The sequence below is a fragment of the Anabrus simplex genome, chromosome 6, assembly GCF_040414725.1.
Source record: "Anabrus simplex isolate iqAnaSimp1 chromosome 6, ASM4041472v1, whole genome shotgun sequence".
NCBI lineage: Eukaryota > Metazoa > Arthropoda > Insecta > Orthoptera > Tettigoniidae > Anabrus > Anabrus simplex.
The window spans coordinates 332162808-332187040 of NC_090270.1; the positions used below are offsets into that span (position 1 = coordinate 332162808).

Consider the following 24233-nt stretch of genomic DNA (forward strand, 5'->3'; position numbering starts at 1 on the left):
CCTCTTTCCAACAACAACAAAAAAAAAGAACTACAATATATTAACGAAATGGCTAAACTTAACAGCTACAAACCAAACACTGTTAATAAAATTATAAACAAAATCAAATTAAAAACTGCTACTAACCTAACCCCTGAAAGACCTATAAAAAAATTTAAAAAAATTAGTTTTGCTGCCTTCACCTTCACAAATCTGGCTCTATACCAAATCACCAACCCAATCAAGAAATAGGACATCAATATTGCATTCAAAATCCATACTACAAACAAAATATATTCTTTTAAATCCCATACAGTAAATTCAACACACAACCAATACTCTTAATTCAGGAATTTATAGACTCAAATGCACCCAATGTGAATTTTCTTATGTTGGGCAAACTGGACGCAGCTTTCATACAAGATATTTAGAGCATTACAACGCATCTAAGCACAAACACTCCACTATGAGTATTCATATGAAAGAAATGGGGCATAACTTCACCACTATAGACCAGGACCTTCAAATCTTAAAGACCATTAATAAAGGTAGTCTAATGACTGAATTTGAAAATACCTACATCTTTTTAGACGAACACTTCAATAAACATCTCAATCTAAATGACACCGTACAAAGAGCCCAGCCATAACCCTTCCCTAACTCGTACCAATAGCAATCTTAATGCCCCGCCCAGCCCGCTCCACCCAACTCACTCCCAGCCAACAATGACACACACCTACAATACAAGAAGCAGAGATAAAGTGACTGTTCAGACCACCTCACAGAAGCAACAAGTGGACTTCCTCCTAACGTCTAAAGAGTAAGTGTCAAGAATATTAAATCCACTAATAAACCATCCTAACATAGCACTCTCACACTTTTTCATTTTATTCCAGATTTCAACACACCCACTAACCGCACACTTACATCCAGAATCTGGTTCAACTCTTCAGGCTTACATTGAATAACTTCGAAAAGCTTCACAACATAAACAACATACAGAACGTTTATGCGGAGGTGTTATAATCCGTTATTTAATGAAACTATCAAGGCCTCTACCAGCATTCTTGCCATCCAACTGGCACTCCACTTTGATAATCATTCTTCAAGGAAGTGATGATCTATAGAATATTTAGGCCATCCCAAAATCTCTGTGTAAGCTGAACGTGTTTGATCTCCTACAAATGTAAAAAGGAATGTTTAAATGTTATGCCTGCAATAGACTAGAATTGCCATATCAGTGTCGGCATTATCTCCATCCAACGTGGACATTAGGACATCACATTAGAACTTTTAAGACATGAACGGCTTGTTCACTCCAATATGACCTAATGTCTTACTTCAGTGTAAATTGTTATATAAGAAATATTGATTTATGAATAATCCTGGTATAGCATCCACTCAGAGCTCTGACTTCGAGATAGATTTCATGGTTGATGATGCCTGCAATGACAGGCGAAACATGTACCATACTCAAACTTATGACAGTGTTATAGTCCTAAAGACTTAACTAGTATTGAAAAGGGTTTCAGTAAATTAATTGTTTAACATTTAATAATTGAATTTCAATATGGTCAAAAAGAAAATAATCACATGTAATAAAATGGATTGACACTTCTTTGCAACTCAGCACGATAGACCAGATTTCGTTAAAGTCTAATCAAAACGAGGGAAGAAGCTTAAACCCGAGCTGGCGGTCGATTATAATGGTGGAATGGGTGGGGTCGACTCATGATTAGCGACCGACATCTTTGCCATTCACGAGTAAGTATGTGAAAGGCTATAAAAAGATTTACTTTTACTTCCTTGATATGGCATTAAGGAATTCCTTTCTCATCTGGCAAATTCTCAACCCAACAATGAAGAATAAACACTTCACAGCATTCCACATCAGTGTTGCAGAACAGTACTTAGAAGGTGCTCAAATACTCTAAGTACCCCAGCAGAGGCTGTCCCCACACTGGTACACGCACGCACATTAATGGTATCCCGACAAACCAACACTGCCCCACTCCAGTATTGAAAAGGAGGGGAAGGGAGTGAACAGGGAGTGCTGAATACACAGTGTGTGTATTCCAGCGTTATACTGCAACATTGTAATAAGATGGCTCCTATCCTATCGCAGGTGAATCGAGGCCGTATTATTGGCATGTAGGACGCTCACATGGTCCCCCAAGCAATAGCAGAAGCAATAGCATGCAGTCTTAAGACAGTTTGGAAAGGGATAGAAATATGGCAAGAACGAGGTGAAGAAGGATTGGTAGACCCAATATAACGCAGCTACAAAATATTCCTAACTATTGTAGTATAAAATACTTTTCAGTTAAAAACCTCCTTTACCTCTTAATACTGTAATTATCAGAGTAGGTTACTTTTTGAATTGTTTGTTAAAATGCTATTTGTTTGGGGCGTCGACCGAGTTATTTTGCCCCTACTTGCACAATATATGAATCTGTACGTAATTGGAATTGCGGAAGTGTTGAGTGTTGAATGTGAGGGACGTTAAGGACGACACAAACACGCAGTCCCCAGGCCAGGGATATTAATCCTTTACAATTAAAACCCCCTGACCCGGCCGGGAATCGAACTCGGGGCAGCCGGACGCGTTGCCCCATACACCGCGAGGCCGGACGAGTAGGTAACCTAATGTTGTACTTCAATACATTCGTCACTGTGCCCATTTTGATCGCAACAAAGTCTTGTAGCGGGCTGTCTGCATGCAGTCCATGCAGCAATGCGTTAAGCGAGAAGGGAGTCATTGTGCCTTCAACACTACCCCTTCACTCTCTCCCCTTCTTTTCAGTACTGGAGTGGGGCAGTGTTGATTGTTTATGTCGGGACACCATTAATGTGCACGTCTGTACCACCCCATTGAGACTTCAGTCAACATTTTGGGCACTTCCTTCCAAAATTGCCCCTACAGAGAAGAAATTAGTACCATCCAAGTGATGCAAGGTGTGTTACGTGCAGGATCTATGAAAGGAAACCTTCTCAGTGCATCAAATGCATGGTTGGCCTCTATGTTGATACCTGTTCCTTGGTGTACCATACAAACACTGATTTCTCCAAACAAAAAAAACATGATAAAACTTAAAAAAAAATAGGGTGTGTCTTCAAGTTTCCTGTATGTGATTAGTCAACTTTAGGTTAAAGTGACTGAAAAATGGTATGTAAGGGAATATTTCTTTTCAGAAGTAATGGTAGGCCACTGAGGAACAGGTAAAAATGGCTGCATTTCTTTTGTGGGGACCATAACGGTGTCTTGTTTGGTGGACTTGATGGTGCAGAAGGCTGTTGAAATGCACATTAAGTCACTGGCGGCAGACTTCTTTGCAGAGGGCATCAGAAAGCTGGTGTCACAATCCAACAAATGCCTAAATCGTTTTGGTGATTATGTGGAAAATGTATGAAACTACCGAACTTTGTGATAAAATCATTCTGTAATGTCAGTGCGTTTTTTATAGCCCAACAGAGTTTGCAAAATTTAAAAAATCCTTCATACATATTAAGTTTTAAAGATTCTAATCAGTAAAGCATCACCATTTTTATGTTGATCCACCTATTGGACATCAGACTTCCTTATAAAGTATGATAAATTATTACAGAACTCCAGTCATCACTTTCCATGTCAGCAGAAGACAAGTTGCTATAGGCTCTGTAAGAAAACATTGTGAGGGTACTACTAGAAGTTTGTTTTAATCTATACATCCAGCCTTCGGCAAATTTTCTAAATAACAGCACTTTTGAGTTCTTCATTGGTCATACTGAGTTAACCTAATGACACCTCTACGAAGACTCATACTTGGGGTAACAAAAGGCAATAGACTAGCTGAGTGGCTCAAACGGTTGAGGCGATGGTCTTGACCCAAACTTTACAGGTTTGATCCTAGCTCAGTTTGGTGGTATTTGAAGGTGCTCAAATACTGAAAAGAACTCCCACGGGAGTAATTTCTGGCACCTTGGAGTCTCCAAAAACCACAAAAGTAGTTAATGGGACATAAAAGCTATTATTATTATTATTATTATTATTATTATTCAATAATGGATGACAGTTCATAGATCAAGTAAATATAAAGTACCTTAAAGGAACTTTTCACTCACCTTTGACACTGAAGGATGCCTCACTTCATTAACGATACATCTGGGAGGCATAGGGCCTATTACCTGTTTAAAAAAAAAATTAATATTTTAAAGCTCACAATGTGCATTAAAAGGAGAATAAAGATTATTTTCATGGAAACAAATTTAGTAACGACAATTTAATACGTAAGGAATAACCAAATCCAACTGAGGCATAAACTGAGTTCAGACCAGCCACAAGAGGTTGACAATAAGGCTATATATATTAATCTACAGTGCCTACCTATAAAAACAAGTACAACCTTGAATGTATTTAGGTGATTGGATTGATGCGGGTGCTTGTGGAATGATACAGAGCCTTTTTGTTAAGATCTGTAAAATGCTAAGCATCCCTAGTAATACCATGAAAGATACCGCAATCTCTGCAGTTAAAGGATCTGTCTTAGTTTTACAAAATCACTTATATGCTACATAATGTGTTATTGTCCTTAATCTCTTCTATTTTCCTTCCTTTATTAGGAATTTTATAACCATATTGTGTGTTCATGTTATGCTTTGTTCCCATGGCAGCATTGATAATTTTTAGGAAACTAATAAAATACCACTGATTGTAGGTGTTCCAGGGTTTCCATGATGCACAGAGGAATAGAAAATGCCCGAGTTGAATGGCTGGACAAGGGATTACTTAGAGCAACTTTTAGCATAACAAATTTGGAAATTTTATTTCTTTCCTTTCTTAAAATTAGGAGATAGAAAATATAATGGAATAACAAAGAAAATTGAAAAGGTTAATAAGCTCATCAGCTCTAACAATATCTTTGACTTAGAAGTCCTAAATCAGGTTCAAAAAATTCTTGTAATAACACCTGGTCATTAAATTACATAGAAAAGACCATAAATACTCCTGACAGGTACAATATTTTGAAAGAGCATGGTTTTCTCTGAGCAGGTTCACTACACAGGAGTCTGAGCTTCAAAATAGAAGTGTCTAGCCTTTAAGAGGTTATTAGTTTCTCTTGACACACTTAAATTATACTACGCAACCCATCAGGTGACCCCCACTTCAAAGTGGTCATACATGGTTGCCCCATGCTGGGTGTATCAATTGCTTCACAATAATATTGATCACTCTTCCCAAAGGGAACAAAACCCATACTACATGGCCTTGAGAGTAAAAAGAAAAAGGTTGCACATAACAGGCCAACAAAAGGCAAGGAGGCAAAACACTAGCACTCCTCATTGACATTTCTGGAAACCTAAGTGGGCTGAAGGCCCATTGACGCAGTGGTTAATCCAATACTAAAAAGGGTGACTAAAAGAGGAACATTTAAAACCGAGACAAAGTTTTCAAAATTTAGAAGTTGAAAACTTTAGTCACCTGATCCAAAAGTTGAATGGGAGATGACAGAGGGTCACCACTTGCGTTCCCTTACATTACGTATTTCTCAGTAGGGAACAGAACTAGAGTCCAAACACTTTGCCAAAGATTCTACATTTAAATAACCAAATTACATTAAGAAACAGCTGAAACCTTCCCCACAAACTACCTGCAGGCACAATCACATGTTTAGATAAATTCTGCCATTACCTTGAATCGCTGGAGTTCAAACAGGGCATGCTCCTGCCTCCCTATCCCTCCAATTCACACTTAAACACTGCAGCAGTTCAGACAAGACGGCCCTAAAGTGCTGTGCTTATATAGTTCCATAAAGGGAAGTTCCAGATAGAATATAACTACAATATGCTGATAAGCTGAATTTCCATACACACCCCCAGATTTGATTGGCTAGAGAACATATTTACAAGCATATGATAGGTTGATTACAATAAAGGAGGAACCAGCTGAAGTGTTGACAACTTTGGTGCATTAGAAAAAAAAAACAATCCTCAGAAAAATATTTACCAATAACAAAAATGAAACTTCCTAAGCTATTACCAGTTTGTTTTTAGTCCATGAGATGTCATTAGTAAATAAGATAGCAGAGCCCTCTCGCCATCTAAGAAGAAAGTTTTGGGGAATCTATAAAGTTCATGTTCATTGGCATAGATGGCCGTGGAGAAGGCAAGCAGTTTAAGTAACTGGGGAAGGTTTACCTCTGGTACAGTAAGAACTTAGTTTAATTGTGTTTCCACCTGCCATGTACAGGAAGAAGGAAATCTCTACAGCATCTTAGCATATGGAAATCTGTGCAAGGTTCCAGGCAATTGATGCAAAAGGGCTTAAGACATTCAGAAGTAGTTCTATAGCATGCACCAGTTTCTATCTACCTATATATATATAATCAGATGTTTTGTTCCACGCTGTACCAGAACACGTGATGTTCTCTTCAAACAGCTGGCCCAAAAAAACACATCTACGATGACAGGCACATGGAACGAGTCCTTGGCTCAACTGGTTGACAATCCAACAGACTAGTACACTCAGTTCAGGCTGTACTCTTACTCTACCACTGACTGAAGGAGCTACACTGAGCTCACCTGTACTGAATCCACGACTATAGCACCCTTACTTCTCCTTTGTTCACTGGCTGAACTCCAACTCAACTGAAACAACCCTCTCACTTGCCAGTCACCTTATATAAGGGAGCAGTCTCTTCAAGATAAATCAGCCTCTCGAAGCTCATATAATCCTCCAGATATAGAAGGCTTTCAGTCTGCAGGCCTAATCGTTTCTGCACCCCTTGAGGCTTTTGTGACGTAGCGGCCGATGATGGCACTTGTAGTGGTGATTGACTAATGAAATTAAGAAACTGTTAGGTTTAATGGTCCACCCAATTAATACACTTCATTTTACAAGTGAAAACTATTTAATATAAAAATATATTAAACATACTTTGAAACATGTTTAGTCTCATTTGAGACTACTTCAGCCATAATGTCTTGCAGCACATTAATCTATGTTTATTATATTTTTATATTAAATAGTTTTCACTTGTAAAGTGAAGTGTATTGATTGGGTAGACCAAAAAACCTAACAGTTTGTTAATTTAAACTATCGATACGGATCTATATAATGAAGTTCATAAATTGTACAGACTGACCAATGGTCGCCGGCCTTCACAATCAGGTTGCCAGTGCAGCAGGAGAAGAGGTTCCAGCACGTTCATGTCATGGGGCAGGACCAAAATGGATTGCTCCCCCTCCAGCCCCACTCCACAAAATAGGAATACACCACAGTATTATCTGCCAATGATGGAACCTGTGAATGAAGGGTCATGAACCTCGTATTTCTGACTTGAATCTTCAGTATAAAAGCCTAATTTGATAAGTTAGCAATACACCCATATATGCAGTACTAGCTGAGATTACAACCGACATAATCACAAGGTAAAATATGATTTAACATACGTCATTTGACGAGCTGTGGTCGCATGCAGTGTTCTGGCATTTGAATCAAATTATGAGCTTGACTCGCAATGACCCAGTTCCTCGCTTATCTGCATATATTAGGTTCCCTTTGCAATATCATTTCTCACAATAGACACTGTAAGGAACTAGAGGCATGTCCTATGGTAAACAATGCTGTCTGTATTTGTGTGATATTGGGGTTGTTGAACGAGTTTTTCGTCGGTATTCAGTATGCATTAGAACTGGCATCGTGGTAATGAAGAGAGTTTGAAAGAACTTGTGTAGGTATTGTTTTAGATCACAGGTACTCAGCTGGGCACCCACTGAGGCTAGCCCAGTGCGGCCGGGCTGGCCTAATGTAAATGTGGGCAGCTTACCTAACAAGCATATGTCACAATGAAGCGAGAGCATACACGCTTTGCAGGGAAGCGAGGGAGCATTGACATTAGATTGTCATTACTTGGCAAAGTACTAATTGCAGTATGTTATTTGGAGTAAAACTCCAATCTCTAACAAATAACACCTGATCTTTTCAGGATATTCTGGTTTGCTTTATACTGTGCTCGATATAAACAGTCTGTTTTTATTTTCTTATATTTATTTATTCAAAGAACTGACACGTTATAATTTGTGTTACAGTGTACAAAGGTACAGGGTTTAAGTGTACAAGCTAAGATTTAAAATTCCTTGGATGGGAATGACTGTATTTGCATTCTAAAAAGTAAAATTCCTGCTATTCATTAAGCAAAAAGTAATATAATTACATAAACTGTAATGAACATTAATAACTTATTTCTTACAATGTAAATTGAAAATGACGTGGATGTCTGCCCTTTCTTTTGTCACCATTTCAAACTTGGGTATCGCAGTAGTGATAGTGACTGGGAGAACTTCACCCAACCTTCACGGCCTGTGACGTAGCTACAGACACAATGTCACTTATTGAATAGCATACGCTGGACACCTGCAGCACGGAATGCCCAGCGAGAGCACATCTGTTTTAGATGGTGATTTGACAATGATGTTTTGGAAAATGAAGGGTTTAGAGCAGTCATATGAAGGTAATCCGAAAAAGGTCAATTTTTTTTTTTAAATACGTACTGTAGACCTGTTTATTTCTACAATGATTTAAATCATTTTGCAGCTTGAACATTCAGCTATTTTTCTACAGTTTTTGTATGCCCATGTCATACCAGCTCACCGCCATGCTGTTCAGGAAGTTGCGAACCTCATCTTTCACCTCATCGGTGCTGAATTGCTTTCTTTAAACATAGGGAACAAGTGATAGTCGCTGTGTGCCAAGTTGGGACTATAGGGTGGGTGGGTAGGTGATGTTCCACTGAAATTGTTGCAGGAGAGCAACGGTTTGCTGGGCAACATGCGGGCGAGCATTGTCATGGAGAATGTTTACGCCCTTGCTAAACATTCCTCTTCTCCGGTTCTGAATTGCCCATCTGAACATTTTTAGGGTCTCGCAGTACCGGTAGACTGCGTTTGCTTGAATTTCCGCGGCTTTAGCCTAGAGGGATGCCGCCACTGGTATGATTGTTGCTTGGTCTCAAGTGTAAAGCAGAATGCCCAGCTTTCGTCACCCATGACAATTGAATCCAAAAAGTTGCCCTGTTCGGCTGCAAAGCATTTAAGAAATGCGCGGGAAGAATCGACTCGTTGCCGCATGTGGACTTCAGTCAGCATGCGTGGTACCCATCTTGCACACACCTTCCGATATTTCAACTTTTCTGTCAAAATTCTGTGAGCGACGCTTCGGGAAACCTCAGGAACCAAAGTGCGGAGATTATCCAGAGTGTCCGCCGATCTTTACGCATGATTTGCTCAACCTTTAAGACTGTCTCAACGGAAATTGTCTCCCGCTCCTCTGTTCGTTGTGAATTTCATTCCGACTGGCTGCAAACTCTCTACACCACTTACGAATATTTTGACATCCATGCACAACTCGCCATGTACTTCTGTCATTTGGCAATGGATTGCCATCTGTTCAGTACCTTTTGCGTTCAAAAACCGAATAACTCCGCACTTCGCACTTGGCGGTAACATCCAACGGGAGTTCAATTCTCAATGGCTGAGCCAAGACTGAGTGCCTCAGCATGGCGTGCGCATGTTTATATGCGAGCGTGGGAAACATTCGCAATAATATCGTGACTAACAGCCACACGAACAGAGTTCTGTATTTACAAAAAAAGTAGACCTTATTTTTGGAATTACCCTGGTCGGAGCAGTGAAAGTTACTGAAGTGCACAGAGCATTGACGAAAGTGAGAGTGAAAGTGCCACGCCAGGTCCTTCCAAACACACATGGCGAGTGACTCAAAAGAACTTTAGTGATTTCAAGTTGAAGAATAAAGACAATCCATATATATATCTATTTCGTGGATACAGCGATGTTTCATTAATACTTACAAAAGATTTAGTCCATCCACCATCCGAACTTGCGATGTTTTCAGTGTATACGGATCTGGTCTTTTAGAAATGATTTCAAATGAAAGATTTCTATTGCAGCCAGCAGTCATTCAAGGAATGAAGAATGGGTAAATCATAACTTTCAATAATATGAATGCAATATTTGAGTGAATTATCTTCATTAGGTATAGTATCCTATGCATGCTTTTGTGCGATGGGTACACTCAAATTAAATTGATTCCACAGCCAACAATGTAGCCATTTATTAAGACTTGAATGGGTTAATATGACTGTGCAGCAACTTCTACAGTACAATGTCTTTGCAGTTGATGAAAAATGACAATGATAAAACTTCTGTTGAGATTACAGTAGCATTGCTAAGAGTTAAGATAGCTAGTATGATAAACATCTAAATTCCTGCCAACCAAGGTAAATGAAAACGTACAATATGAATTATCTAAATGGTCATATATCTGAGTAACCATTTTCAGTATTTCAATATTAATTCTTGAATTTTCAACTTCTTGGACAGATTGGTTAACTGACTCGACTAAGATGGAAGAGAATCTGCTTTGTAATGACCAATTTACAGCATTGCTCTAAATAAAGTGACTTGCCTTAGTCACTGGCCTGTAACTCTTTGTGAAACAAAAGTTTTGTGTCAAAGGGTTTTTTGATTCTTCCCTCAATAAGTACTGTATTTGTAAGGGAATGATTGCTAATACATGCATTAAACTTATTGAGATCACTTGAACTTCATTTGGCTTGAATTGTGTGCTCGTGGGAGAGTTTCAAACTTAATTTTTTCTCAGGTTGCCCTTATCTTTTTTTTCTTCTTCAGGAAAGCTACAAAGCTATCCAGATATGTTTGTATGAAAAAATACTATCTTGTGGTAAGAACCTTAAATCTGTCATCCTTTTGGTATTCAGTCTAGATTTATACTACATGCTACCAGATGTCTGCAATTTGCAGTTAAATGTTCATTAATTTTATTAGGGGATTAGCCATTCAGGCCAAATTCTTCACAGGCATTATTTTGGGAAGCCTGAATAATTGTGGGTTTCTTTAGAGGCTAGCCTGGTGCAACATGACCACTTACGTCTAATGGAACAAGTTTTCGCAGTATTCAAATGGGTGAATTTGTTCAGAGGAACCTCCTGCTTGTTTACATCTGTTAGTAACGTCCGTCTCAATCATACAACTATCAATGGTTAATTGGAAAGAAATACATATGGATTGATCTGTCAGTCCTTATATGATAGATAACCTGATGATCAGAACATATATAGGACTAGCAAGATATCTGTGCTTTGCTACGGTATCATACTGAAATTTATAAATGAATACTTGACATTTTATATATAATCCACCAAAATTCACGATCTGACTAGTTTTCTGAGAGATTACAGCAAAGTTCCTCCCATTTTTCAATCTGTCTTTCCAGCAATCGATTTTGTACTTCCCAGGCTAGCTCCAGGCATTCTGCCCGGTCAGTTGGGTCCCTAAATCTTTGCCATCTTTTCCTATAAGCATTTTTAATATGGATCAAATCCTTAAGCTGATCCGGCATGGTGTCTTAGGTGCCTTGGCTGTACTGAACCTACAGCTGGACTGCATTCGTAGTCATTACCTGGCCAGGACCAGTTTCCAGCATGGTCTGCACATTTTGACGACGGTCCAGATTATTATTATTATTATTATTATTATTATTATTATTATTATTATTATTATTATTATTATTATTATTATTATTATTATTATTTATTGATGTTCTGGACCCTGCAGCAAGATACAAGACCGCTACTTGGCGGTAAATTACATCTGCTGCCATTGTCATTGCTGACAATGTGACCAGCACCATTGTCGGGCGTAGGAAAGTGCGTGGGATTTCTGGCAATACGAATGATATACTTCCGTGCATTATTGACCTTATTATAGAGGTGAAAAATTGCATGGTCAATATAATTCCTATAGTTTATTTCAAATGTGTTAAATTTTTTCTTTATATGCCAGGAAAATCTACTGTAATCTAACTTTTTCTCCAAAGGAAAAAATGGCTCTTGAAAACGAACCCAGGAAAGATTAAAAATGATCTGTTTATGATCAGAATCAAGTACATTATGAACAGTAAAATCAATTGGTCTCAACTCCATTTTCACCCCACCGCCGTTAAGTTGATTCCCCCCCAAAAAAGGGGTGTTTCTTTATGTTTAAAGGAGATTCCAATGAGGTATAATTCTATTATCTCTGAAGTATTTTTCTTCCTCTCCTTCCTGAGCTTTTTTCCATAACCCTTTAAATTTGGAATAATAGGACATCTAATTCTAGTTCAGAATCCAATTTTCAATGTTCACGTCTGTTACCTTCTGTTTTGAGATAAAAGTATCCCCATAAAAACAATTCACTTGTTTCACTTCCTTTCACACTCCTCCCCTTAAGTGAATTTTCCAGGAAAAAAATGCTTATTAGTAAAGGATCTTCTAAATACCAATTATCACAACTAACATCTTCAGTTTTTGAGGTGTGACCTCAAAAATAATTAAACTCCTTTTCACACCTGCCATCAAGATGATTTTCCACCAAAAATGTTTTTCTTTGTTTTGTAAAGGAAATCCAAGTAATGTTTTTCAAGTCTGTAACAACTTTAATTTTTATTAGATGTAAGTATCCTCATACAATTATATCAACTTTTCAATTCTTTCAACCCCCTCCTGTCATTTGATTTTCCGAAATCAAAGGAATACGAGTTTCTTCTACTTTTAAAGCAGATTCCAAATACCAATTTTAATGTCTGTAACATCTTCAGTTTTTGAGATCAGTATCCTAATTAAAAGAATTCAACCCCATTTTGTCATTTTTACTCCCTACCCAAGTGGTCTTTGCAAAATAAATTACATGTTTTTTTATTTTCAATAGAGAGAAAAATACCATTTTCACTTCTGTAACATGTTAAGTTTGAGATATACTGTAGACATGCTCATTTTAAAAATTTCACTCCCTTCTTAGTTCCCCTTAAGTGGAGTTTCCAGAAACGAATTGCCTATGTTTCTTTACTTTTACAGGAGATTCCAAATACCAATTTTCAGGTCTGTAATATATTCAGTTTCTGAGATACAAGTATCCTCATTAAAGGCATTCAACCCCTTTTCACCCCTTCTAGTGGGATTTTCCAAAAACAAAAAATACATGTTTATATTTAAAGGAGATTCTAAATAACAATTTTTACATCTGTAAACTTCAAGTTTTGAGATACAGTTACTCATCTTAAAATTTTGCCCCCCCTTATCACCCCTTTGTTGAAGGAATATACAAAAATCATCCCTTAGCGAGCACCTACATTGAAATATAAATGTATCCTCAAAATAGCATTTGTCAAGTAGTTTTGGCTTGGCGATGATGAATCCGTCAGGACATGATCATATATATATATATATAGATAGAAACTGGTGCATGCTATAGAACTACTTCTCAATGTCTTGAGCCCTTTTGCATCAATTGCCTGGAACCTTGCACAGATTTCCATATGCTAAGATGCTGTAGAGATTTCCTCCTTCCTGTACATGGCAGGTGGAAACACAAACTAAGTTTTTACTGTACCAGAGGTACACCTTCCCCAGTTACTTAAACTGCTTGCCTTCTCCACGGCCATCTATGCCAATGAACATGAACTTTATAGATTCCCCAAAACTTTCTTCTTAGATGGCGAGAGGGCTAGGCTGTCTTATTTACTAATGACATCTCATGGACTAAAAACAAACTGGTAATAGCTTAGGAAGTTTCATTTTTGTTATTGGTAAATCTTTTTCTGAGGATAGTTTTTTTTTTTCTAATGCACCAAAGTTGTAAACACTTCAGCTGGTTCCTCCTCTATTGTAATCAACCTATCATATGCTTGTAAATATGTTCTCTAGCCAATCAAATCTGGGGGTGTGTATGGAAATTCAGCTTATCAGCATATTGTAGTTATATTCTATCTGGAACTTCCCTTTATGGAACTATATAAGCACGGCACTTCAGGGCCGTCTTGTCTGAACTGCTGCAGAGTTTGAGTGTGAATTGGAGGGATAGGGAGGCAGGAGCACGGCCTGTTTGAACTCCAGCGATTCAAGGTAATGGCAGAATTTATCTAAACATGTGATTGTGCCTGCAGGTAGTTTGTGGGGAAGGTTTCAGCTGTTTCTTAATGTAATTTTGTAATTTGGTTATTTAAATGTAGAATCTTTGGTAAAGTGTTTGGACTCTAGTTCTGTTCCCTACTGAGAAATACGTAATGTAAGGGAACGCAGGTGGTGACCCTCTGTCATCTCCCATTCAACTTTTGGATCAGGTGACTAAAGTTTTCAACTTCTAAATTTTGAAAACTTTGTCTCGGTTTTAAATGTTCCTCTTTTAGTCACCCTTTTTAGTATTGGATTAACCACTGTGTCAATGGGTCTTCAGCCCACTTAGGTTTCCAGAAATGTCAATGAGGAGTGCTAGTGTTTTGCCTCCTTGCCTTTTGTTGGCCTGTTATGTGCAACCTTTTCTTTTTACTCAAGGCCGTGTAGTATGGGTTTTGTTCCCTTTGGGAACAGTGATCAATATTATTGTGAAGCAATTGATACACCCAGCATGGGGCAACCATGTATGACCACTTTGAAGTGGGGGTCACCTGATGGGTTGCGTAGAGTAATTTAAGTGTGTCAAAAGAAACTAATTACCTCTTAAAGGCTAGACACTTCTATTTTGAAGCTCAGACTCCTGTGTAGTGAACCTGCTCAGAGAAAACCATGCTCTTTCAAAATATTGTACCTGTCAGGAGCAATTATGGTCTTTTCTATGTAATTTAATGACCAGGTGTTATTACAAGAATTTTTTGAACCTGATTTAGGACTTCTAAGTCAAAGATATTGTTAGAGCTGATGAGCTTATTAACCTTTTCAATTTTCTTTGTTATTCCATTATATTTTCTATCTCCTAATTTTAAGAAAGGAAAGAAATGAAAATTTCCAAATTTGTTATGCTAAAAGTTGCTCTAATCCCTTGTCCAGCCATTCAACTCGGGCATTTACTCTCAAGGCCGTGTAGTATGGGTTTTGTTCCCTCTGCTCTTCCATGAGCACACAATTCAAGCCAAATGAAGTTCAAGTGATCTCAATAAGTTTAATGCATGTATTAGCAATCATTCCCTTACAAATACAGTACTTATTGAGGGAAGAATCAAAAAACCCTTCGACACAAAACTTTTGTTTCACAAAGAGTTACAGGCCAGTGAGTAAGGCAAGTCACTTTATTTAGAGCAATGCTGTAAATTGGTCATTACAAAGCAGATTCTCTTCCATCTTAGTCGAGTCAGTTAACCAATCTGTCCAAGAAGATGAAAATTCAAGAATTAATATTAGAATACTGAAAATGGTTACTCAGATATATGACCATTTAGATAATTCATATTGTATGTTTTCATTTACCTTGGTTGGCAGGAATTTAGATGTTTATCATAATAGCTATCTTAACTCTTAGCAATGCTACTGTAATCTCAACAGAAGTTTTATCATTGTCATTTTTCATCAACTGCAAAGACATTGTACTGTAGAAGTTGCTGCACAGTCATATTAACCCATTCAAGTCTTAATAAATGGCTACATTGTTGGCTGTGGAATCAGATTTAATTTGAGTGTACCCATCACACAAAAGCATGCATAGGATACTATACCTAATGAAGATAATTCACTCAAATATTGCATTCATATTATTGAAAGTTATGATTTACCCATTCTTCATTCCTTGAATGACTGCTGGCTGCAATAGAAATCTTTCATTTGAAATCATTTCTAAAAGACCAGATCCGTGTACACTGAAAACATCGCAAGTTCGGATGGTGGACGGACTAAATCTTTTGTAAGTATTAATGAAACATCGCTGTATCCACGAAATAGATATATATATGGATTGTCTTTATTCTTCAACTTGAAATCACTAAAGTTCTTTTGAGTCACTCGCCACGTGTGTTTGGAAGGACCTGGCGTGGCACTTTCACTCACTTTCGTCAATGCTCTGTGCACTTCAGTAACTTTCACTGCTCCGACCAGAGTAATTCCAAAAATAAGGTCTACTTTTTTTGTAAATACAGAACTGTTCGTGTGGCTGTTAGTCACGATATTATTGAGAGCGTTTCCCACGCTCGCATATAAACATGCGCACGCCATGCTGAGGCACTCAGTCTTGGCTCAGCCATTGAGAATTGAACTCCCGTTGGATGTTACCGCCAAGTGCGAAGTGCGGAGTTATTCGGTTTTTGAACGCAAAAGGTACTGAACAGATTGAAATCCATTGCCAAATGACAGAAGTACATGGCGAGTCGTGCATGGATGTCAAAATATTCGTAAGTGGTGTAGAGAGTTTGCAGCCAGTCGGAATGAAATTCACAACGAACAGAGGAGCGGGAGACAATTTCCGTCGAGACAGTCTTAAAGGTTGAGCAAATTATGCGTAAAGATCGGCAGATCACTCTGGATAATCTCCGCACTTTGGTTCCTGAGGTTTCCCGAAGGGTCGCTCACAGAATTTTAACAGAAAAGTTGAAATACCGGAAGGTGTGTGCAAGATGGGTGCCACGCATGCTGACTGAAGTCCACATGCGGCAACGAGTAGATTCTTCCCGCGCATTTCTTAAATGCTTTGCAGCCGAACAGGGCAACTTTTTGGATTCAATTGTCATGGGTGACGAAAGCTGGGCATTCTGCTTTACACTTGAGACCAAGCAACAATCATACTAGTGACGGCATCCCTCTAGGCCAAAGCCGCGGAAATTCAAGCAAACAGTCTACCGGTAAAGTCATGACAACTGTGTTTTGGGGTCGAAAACGAGTATTGTTGGTAGACTATGCCCACTGGGACCACAATGCCGACAGGTACTGTGAGACCCTAAAAATGTTCAGATGGGCAATTCAGAACCGGAGAAGAGGAATGTTTAGCAAGGGCGTAAACATTCTCCATGACAACGCTCGCCCGCATGTTGCCCAGCAAACCGTTGCTCTCCTGCAACAATTTCAGTGGAACATCACCTACCCACCCACCCTATAGTCCCAACTTGGCACACAGTGACTCACTTGTTCCCTATGTTTAAAGAAAGCAATTCAGCACCGATGAGGTGAAAGATGAGGTTCGCAACTTCCTGAACAGCATGGCGGTGAGCTGGTATGACATGGGCATACAAAAACTGTAGAAAAATAGCTGAATGTTCAAGCTGCAAAATGATTTAAATCATTGTAGAAATAAACAGGTCTACAGTACGTATTTAAAAAAAAAAATTGACCTTTTTCGGATTACCTTCATATGACTGCTCTAAACCCTTCATTTTCCAAAACATCATTATTGTCAAAAATCACCATCTAAAAAGAGATGTGCTCTCGCTGGGCATTCCGTGCTGCAGGTGTCCAGCGTATGCTATTCAATAAGTGACATTGTGGCTGTAGCTACGTCACAGGCCGTGAAGGTTGGGTGAAGTTCTCCCAGTCACTATCACTACTGCGATACCCAAGTTTGAAATGGTGACAAAAGAAAGGGCAGACATCCACGTCATTTTCAATTTACATTGTAAGAAATAAGTTATTAATGTTCATTACAGTTTATGTAATTATATTAATTTTTGCTTTATGAATAACAGGTTTTTTACTTTTTAGAATGCAAATACAGTCATTCCCATCCAAGGAATTTTAAATCTTAGCTTGTACACTTAAACCCTGTACCTTTGTACACTGTAACACAAATTATAACGTGTCAGTTCTTTGAATAAATAAATATAAGAAAATAAAAACCGACTGTTTATATCGAGCACAGTATAAAGCAAACCAGAATATCCTGAAAAGGTCAGGTGTTATTTGTTAGAGATTATAGAGTTTTACTCCAAATAACATACTGCAATTAGTACTTTGCCAAGTAATGACAATCTAATGTCAATGCTCCCTCGCTTCCCTGCAAAGCATGTATGCTCTCGCTTCATTGTGACATATGCTTGTTAGGTAAGCTGCCCACATTTACATTAGGCCAGCCCGGCCGCACTGGGCTAGCCTCAGTGGGTGCCCAGCTGAGTACCTGTGATCTAAAACAATGCCTACACAAGTTCTTTCAAACTCTCTTCATTACCACGATGCCAGTTCTAACGCATACTGAATACCGACAAAAAACTCGGTTCAACAACCCCAATATCACACAAATACAGACAGCATTGTTTACCATAGGACATGCCTCTAGTTCCTTACAGTGTCTATTGTGAGAAATGATATTGCAAAGGGAACCTAATATATGCAGATAAGCGAGGAACTGGGTCATTGCGAGTCAAGCTCATAATTTGATTCAAATGCCAGAACACTGCATGCGACCACAGCTCGTCAAATGACGTATGTTAAATCATATTTTACCTTGTGATTATGTCAGTTGTAATCTCGGCTAGTACTGCATATATGGGTGTATTGCTAACTTATCAAATTAGGCTTTTATACTGAAGATTCAAGTCAGAAATATGAGGTTCATGACCCTTCATTCACAGGTTCCATCATTGGCAGATAATACTGTGGTGTATTCCTATTTTGTGGAGTGGGGCTGGAGGGGGAGCAATCCATTTTGGTCCTGCCCCATGACATGAACATGCTGGAACCTCTTCTCCTGCTGCACTGGCAACCTGATTGCGAAGGCCGGCGACCATTGGTCAGTCTGTACAATTTATGAACTTCATTATATAGATCCATATCGATAGTTTAAATTAAGAAACTGTTAGGTTTTTTTGGTCTACCCAATCAATACACTTCACTTTACAAGTGAAAACTATTTAATATAAAAATATAATAAACATAGATTAATGTGCTGCAAGACATTATGGCTGAAGTAGTCTCAAATGAGACTAAACATGTTTCAAAGTATGTTTAATATATTTTTATATTAAATAGTTTTCACTTGTAAAATGAAGTGTATTAATTGGGTGGACCATTAAACCTAACAGAGTTTCTTAATTTCATTAGTCAATCACCACTACAAGTGCCATCATCGGCCGCTATGTCACCGAGGCCTCAAGGGGTGCAGAAACGATTAGGCCTGCAGACTGAAAGCCTTCCATATCTGGAGGATTATATGAGCTTCGAGAGGCCGATTTATCTTGAAGAGACTGCTCCCTTATATAAGGTGACTGGCAAGTGAGAGGGTTGTTTCAGTTGAGTTGGAGTTCAGCCAGTGAACAAAGGAGAAGTAAGGGTGCTATAGTCGTGGATTCAGTACAGGTGAGCTCAGTGTAGTTCCTTCAGTCAGTGGTAGAGTAAGAGTACAGCCTGAACTGAGTGTACTAGTCTGTTGGATTGTCAACCAGTTGGGCCAATAACTCGTTCCATGTGCCTGTCATCGTAGATGTGTTTTTTTGGGCCAGCTGTTTGAAGAGAACATCATGTGTTCTGGTACAGCGTGGAACAAAACATCTGATTTCGGCATGGGCTTGTGAACGGAGTTCTACCAATGTTAGGACAGCGACCATCAAGCTGAGCTGTGAGACTCGTGCACAGCTGTGAACTGTGGACAGAGAGTGCCAAGGAAGCAACTGAGAGACTGTAGAGTTAGAAACCAGAGTGTGTAAATTAATGGGAATGAACAGCGAGAAATAAGAGAGCGATCTGTGTAATTGTTCCATGTTTTAACATGTGATATCTATGCCTGTGAGTGATGTGTAGCATTAGTAATTAGTTCATAAATATTAAAAGTAGAATGCTACCTGTTTCTGTACTCTTATTTACCCTGCCAACTTGTTACAATACTAAGAAGCCTACAATATTTCATTACAACAATCAAATGCACAGGGAATGATGAATGGCATGATAGCCATGATTTACAGTTACTGCATATATTGCAAGCAATTACACTTTACTGAAATGCTACTTTGCCTAGTAATGCTTGGTTGTAAGCTCTTCAATTACCTTTTCAAAATTGCATTTGTTGCAGACATTTTAATTCAAAACCCTATAGACACCCTTGTTTTACTCTACAAAGGGTAAACTCCAAACGTGTTGCAGAGTTCTTACAGTTGCCAATATTATACGTTTGAGTGTCAAATTGACATTCCTCCATCCTTTGGAAATCGAACTACATTTGGAAGGCATGAACCCATGACTTTGGGAATCAGGACACTACCACTGATCACGGAAGGATCTTCGCTAATTCAAACTTAATGTAATATTTGTAAATCTCTCTTTCAAAATGTGAAATGAAATAAACAGTTTTCACATTGACTTGTTCAAATAACTGCTGTAAGCAAAACAAATGAGCCAATGGAAGACAAAACTGTTGGAAGTGAAGTATAAGGCTCTGATTTTTTGTTTTGTTTGTGGAATTAGTTTTATGTAGCACCGATGCAGATAGGTCTTACAGTGATGGAATAGGAAAGGCCTAGGAATGGGAAGGAAGTGGTCGTGGCCTTAAGGTACAGCCCAAGCATTTGCTTAGTGTGAAAACGGGGAAACCACAGAAAACCATTTTCAGGATTGCCGACTCTTCCAGGTGTAAGCTCACAGCTGCACACCCCTAACCGCACAGCCAACTCTCCCGGTAAGAAAATCTATGATGCAAAAGTATAATATTTTATCCATACCTTTTCATATTCTCCATTTCATTTTCAATCCGACGGATGTGGTCTCTGTACTCTCCACACTGGAGGAGGACAGTATCTGGAACTATTAGCATCACATCACGGTCAAACGTAAGACTCCTTTTCCTGTAACTGGAAACAAAAGGTAGCAATGAAAAGACAATATTGCTTGAGAATCTTTTGGTCCATTTTTGATATAACCAGAATTCAGTTTATAATACTTAGAACATAACATTGTTGCACCTAGAAAATGTAAGGTTCAGTACAACATGAGCTGAATCAACAAATTTTATTCTAAGTGATACATTTGCTGCAAGTCAGTGTTTCACGAACAACATTGTCACAGTTAACTTACAATTATGTTTAATATGTCATTTGACAGATAACAGAACAGAGAAGGCTACCCATTTCAAAAAATTAATAGAAAATCTGAAACTTAGTTTTCATGAAATAGACAAAATTTGTGCTAAATATGCACTCAGAGGTTAGCTGTCATTTTGAATACATCGTGGTCAGTTTTATAGAATAAATTTGAAAAGGATTAGAAATGAAAGGTCTACAAAACCCTGAAAACCATGTGGTCATTAGAATAGCGACTGCTTCATTTTGATTGATTTATTTTTACGTTTTTAATTTTTTTTTACAGGTAAGTTTATGTTATAGTAGCCAGTGGTGGCTCATGAAAAAATCGTCCTATGTGCTACAAAAAACGCTAAATACGCTGTTTTCAATATTCAGTGCAAACAGGATCTTGGAAATATAGATCCTCACTAAGAACACTAGTTTAATTTCACTTGATATACACTGTAGTGGGTAAATAATTGGATAAATCTCCATATGAACTTGAACACTAACACAGTGATAGAAAAACACACACCACCAATATAACCGCGAGATCAAACACCGCAGAAAGCAACTGCTGCCAACCAACTGAACCATTGAGACCTCCTCTATTACCAGCATAATTTACCTTCTAATGCGGTATAACATTTAGGGTCCGTCCAAGATTCTTTAACTCACGTACGAATTCCTTATTTTTGACACAAAAGGAAGATGGATATTGGTTGGTTACCTTAATAACGTTATGTTTGCGATAGATTGCCCCCAGTTACGCTGTACATTTGAGCTCAAACGATGCTGCTCTCTAGTGGCAGAACCGCTTATCATGTTCAACATCAGGGTAGCAGGAGGCATCGAGCAGGTCTACCCCCTTGCGGGAGGACAACTATAGACGGGATCAGTGAAAGTTGATCCCGGTTGATGGTATACTCCACCGGCTACGGGGAGTGTTGCAAGCTTGGCTGCGCCTGCGTATTGCTTCCTCCAGGCTACAGGCCAGAGCTCATTTCACCTGAGCACGAGAGGAGTTCCCCGGGAGAACAGAGCTAGGTGTTCGACAGATCTCGTCCTGATTTTCACAAAACACAAATTCATACCGTACTCAAAACAAAGGCACCAGGATAATTGTACTGATAATTAATTCCTTACAGTTCAAAGCTACGTGCTGGAGCCCGGTAGCACGTATTGACCGGCCGCCACTGATAGTAGCTATATTTAGTGTGACACTTGAGAAAGTTTTAAAGTTACATTAACTGACACTGAAGTATAGCTTCCTTCTTGAGCTCTAGACTGGACATGGTATGAATTTTAAAAGTGTACAAGACTCTTCAAATTCCATATTTGAATCTTATTTTCACTTAATTTATTTTTTTGAATCTTATCCATTCACTGAATTTAGAATTGTGCCTGAATCTTTTGTAACAAACATATGAATATGAATGTGTGTACTTTGTCACAAACAAAATTACCAGTACATCAAGTGTTTAAAATACTGTTATGAAACTTAAGAGGAAAGGCTGTGGAAGGTGAAGTACATGAAAGGATAATTACGTGGAAGAGAAAGGCATTAGCTAATGTTTTAAAATATTACATTTACAATAAGTTCACTTACCAAAGACACCCAGGATAAACATATGGCCTCAGCTACAATGTGCAGACATTTCAATTTGACGCCATGTGGCTGTCTGCTCATTAATTTTGATGTTCCGTTTTACTCTAGGCCTACTAGATGGCAGACCGAGTAAACAAACTCTCGGGCATCTGTGGCCGAGATTTAATGAATTTTGTTGGGTAAACACCAAATGTGTTACCGGACATCTTTTACATGCCGACATCTTACGACATGGAGTGTCAAATGGCCTTTTTTTTCCGCCCTTCGAAAATCCGACTACCTCTGCCGGGTTTGAACCTGCTATCTTGGGATCCGGAGGCTGACACCACCACTGATCCACAGAGATAGCTTACCCAAGATTGCAACATTAGAAGATTCAACTGTGACCCTTAGAAATCTTGTTATATCATAACTGACTTCAAAGATAAAAAATACATTCCAATATAGATAAGATTTAATATAATTTTAAAGTATTGAAGTTTTATTTTAAAATGAATTAAAATCTAAACAAATTTACAGCATGTTAAAAAATGTCCAAGTGCCAACATCTAAAAGTGAAGCCAAAGCCTTTTACTTTTCCAGCCACCTCATTTTCATCATGTATTAGGGATACAAACCTGGCAACACATGGATGTCTCAGTGCCTGATCAGCAGTTGGACGCTCATTTGGATCGATATGTAACAGACGAATTACCAAATCTGCAGCTTCTTGAGGCTGCCTCTGCAAAATGCGTGAAAGTGGACGAGATTGCCCTGGTCGAAATGAATGTATCCACTGAGCATGCTGTGGGAACAATCTCACCAGATCTGGAAAGAACACAGATACTGTAAGATTCAGTACATTTGATGAGCTATTTGCTGTGGATAATGAGTGCCAATTCAAAAAAACCTGTGCAACTTTATCTACTGGATTGTGCATTTATCAGTAGACATCAGATTTATATGCAAATGCATATTTTGTTTGCTGACTTCCAAAACAAACAAGGAAGTGTGTTTGAGGGCAAAATGGGATGGATTATTAAGTTAAATAATGCATTTATATGCATATATTTGGGATAACTGCATATATTTCAAATTTTGACTTATTGCACATATTTTAACATGTTTTACAAGCAGTCTTCAATAAAATTCAAAATAATTAACACCATGAACTCTCTTGGCAATGAAAAGATTTAAACAGAACTGGTACTTATCACAACCCTTGAAAATCATACCAGAATCAATCAGGACTTTAGAAACACCTGGGATGCATCTTTGTGATTCACTGGACATTAGGGAGAATGTGAAGTGTGAACTGTAAGGTAATCCAGGATATGTCAAATGAAATCTGCAGAAAACATGGTAGCTATAACAATATTAAATATTTGGTTGGTATTGATAATGTGGATCTACCAGAATGCTTAACACCTACACTTTCTCCCAAATTGAACTACTATTCTGTCACATCTGTAGATGTAGAGATTCTCTGCATTGAAGCTAGTTTCAAAAGACAAACACCACAGATCTATACAGAAACTATACTGAAAAGCAAATTATGGATGGGAAAAGTAGGATGTGGAGTGTAAAATGAAAGGAATGCATATTTAAGTGTGTTTCTTTATGTTTGTGGTTGTTTAATTCACTGTTATCATAAAACCTTACTAACTGAATGATCATGTGTATTAAATTACACTTATCTACAAGATGTGTGGATGTTTTAACAGTGAACACAGACCAATACGTCTCGCAAACTATGCATGGATTGTTTGTACTCGTGGAACAGCTGCAGCTGTAAGTAGTGATATTTTGTTACTCCTTCACTTTATTAATAATGATTTTATGTACTGATTTGGGTGAATCAGGCGAGTCATCAAA

General features: G+C 38.3%; 1 protein-coding gene across 1 annotated transcript in view; it reads right to left on the minus strand.

Annotated features, from left to right (window-relative positions):
- Nucleotides 1–24233, minus strand: part of LOC136876544 (mitogen-activated protein kinase 15) — a 103919-nt gene that overhangs the window by 19721 nt on the left and 59965 nt on the right. Inside the window, exons 6-8 of the mRNA XM_067150584.2 lie at nucleotides 22997–23186; nucleotides 20432–20560; nucleotides 4081–4143 (exon numbers count right to left, since the gene is read on the minus strand). Of these exons, the coding sequence (XP_067006685.2) occupies nucleotides 4140–4143; nucleotides 20432–20560; nucleotides 22997–23186 (323 nt within the window). The 3' untranslated portion in view covers nucleotides 4081–4139. The remainder of the gene's footprint in view (nucleotides 1–4080; nucleotides 4144–20431; nucleotides 20561–22996; nucleotides 23187–24233) is intronic.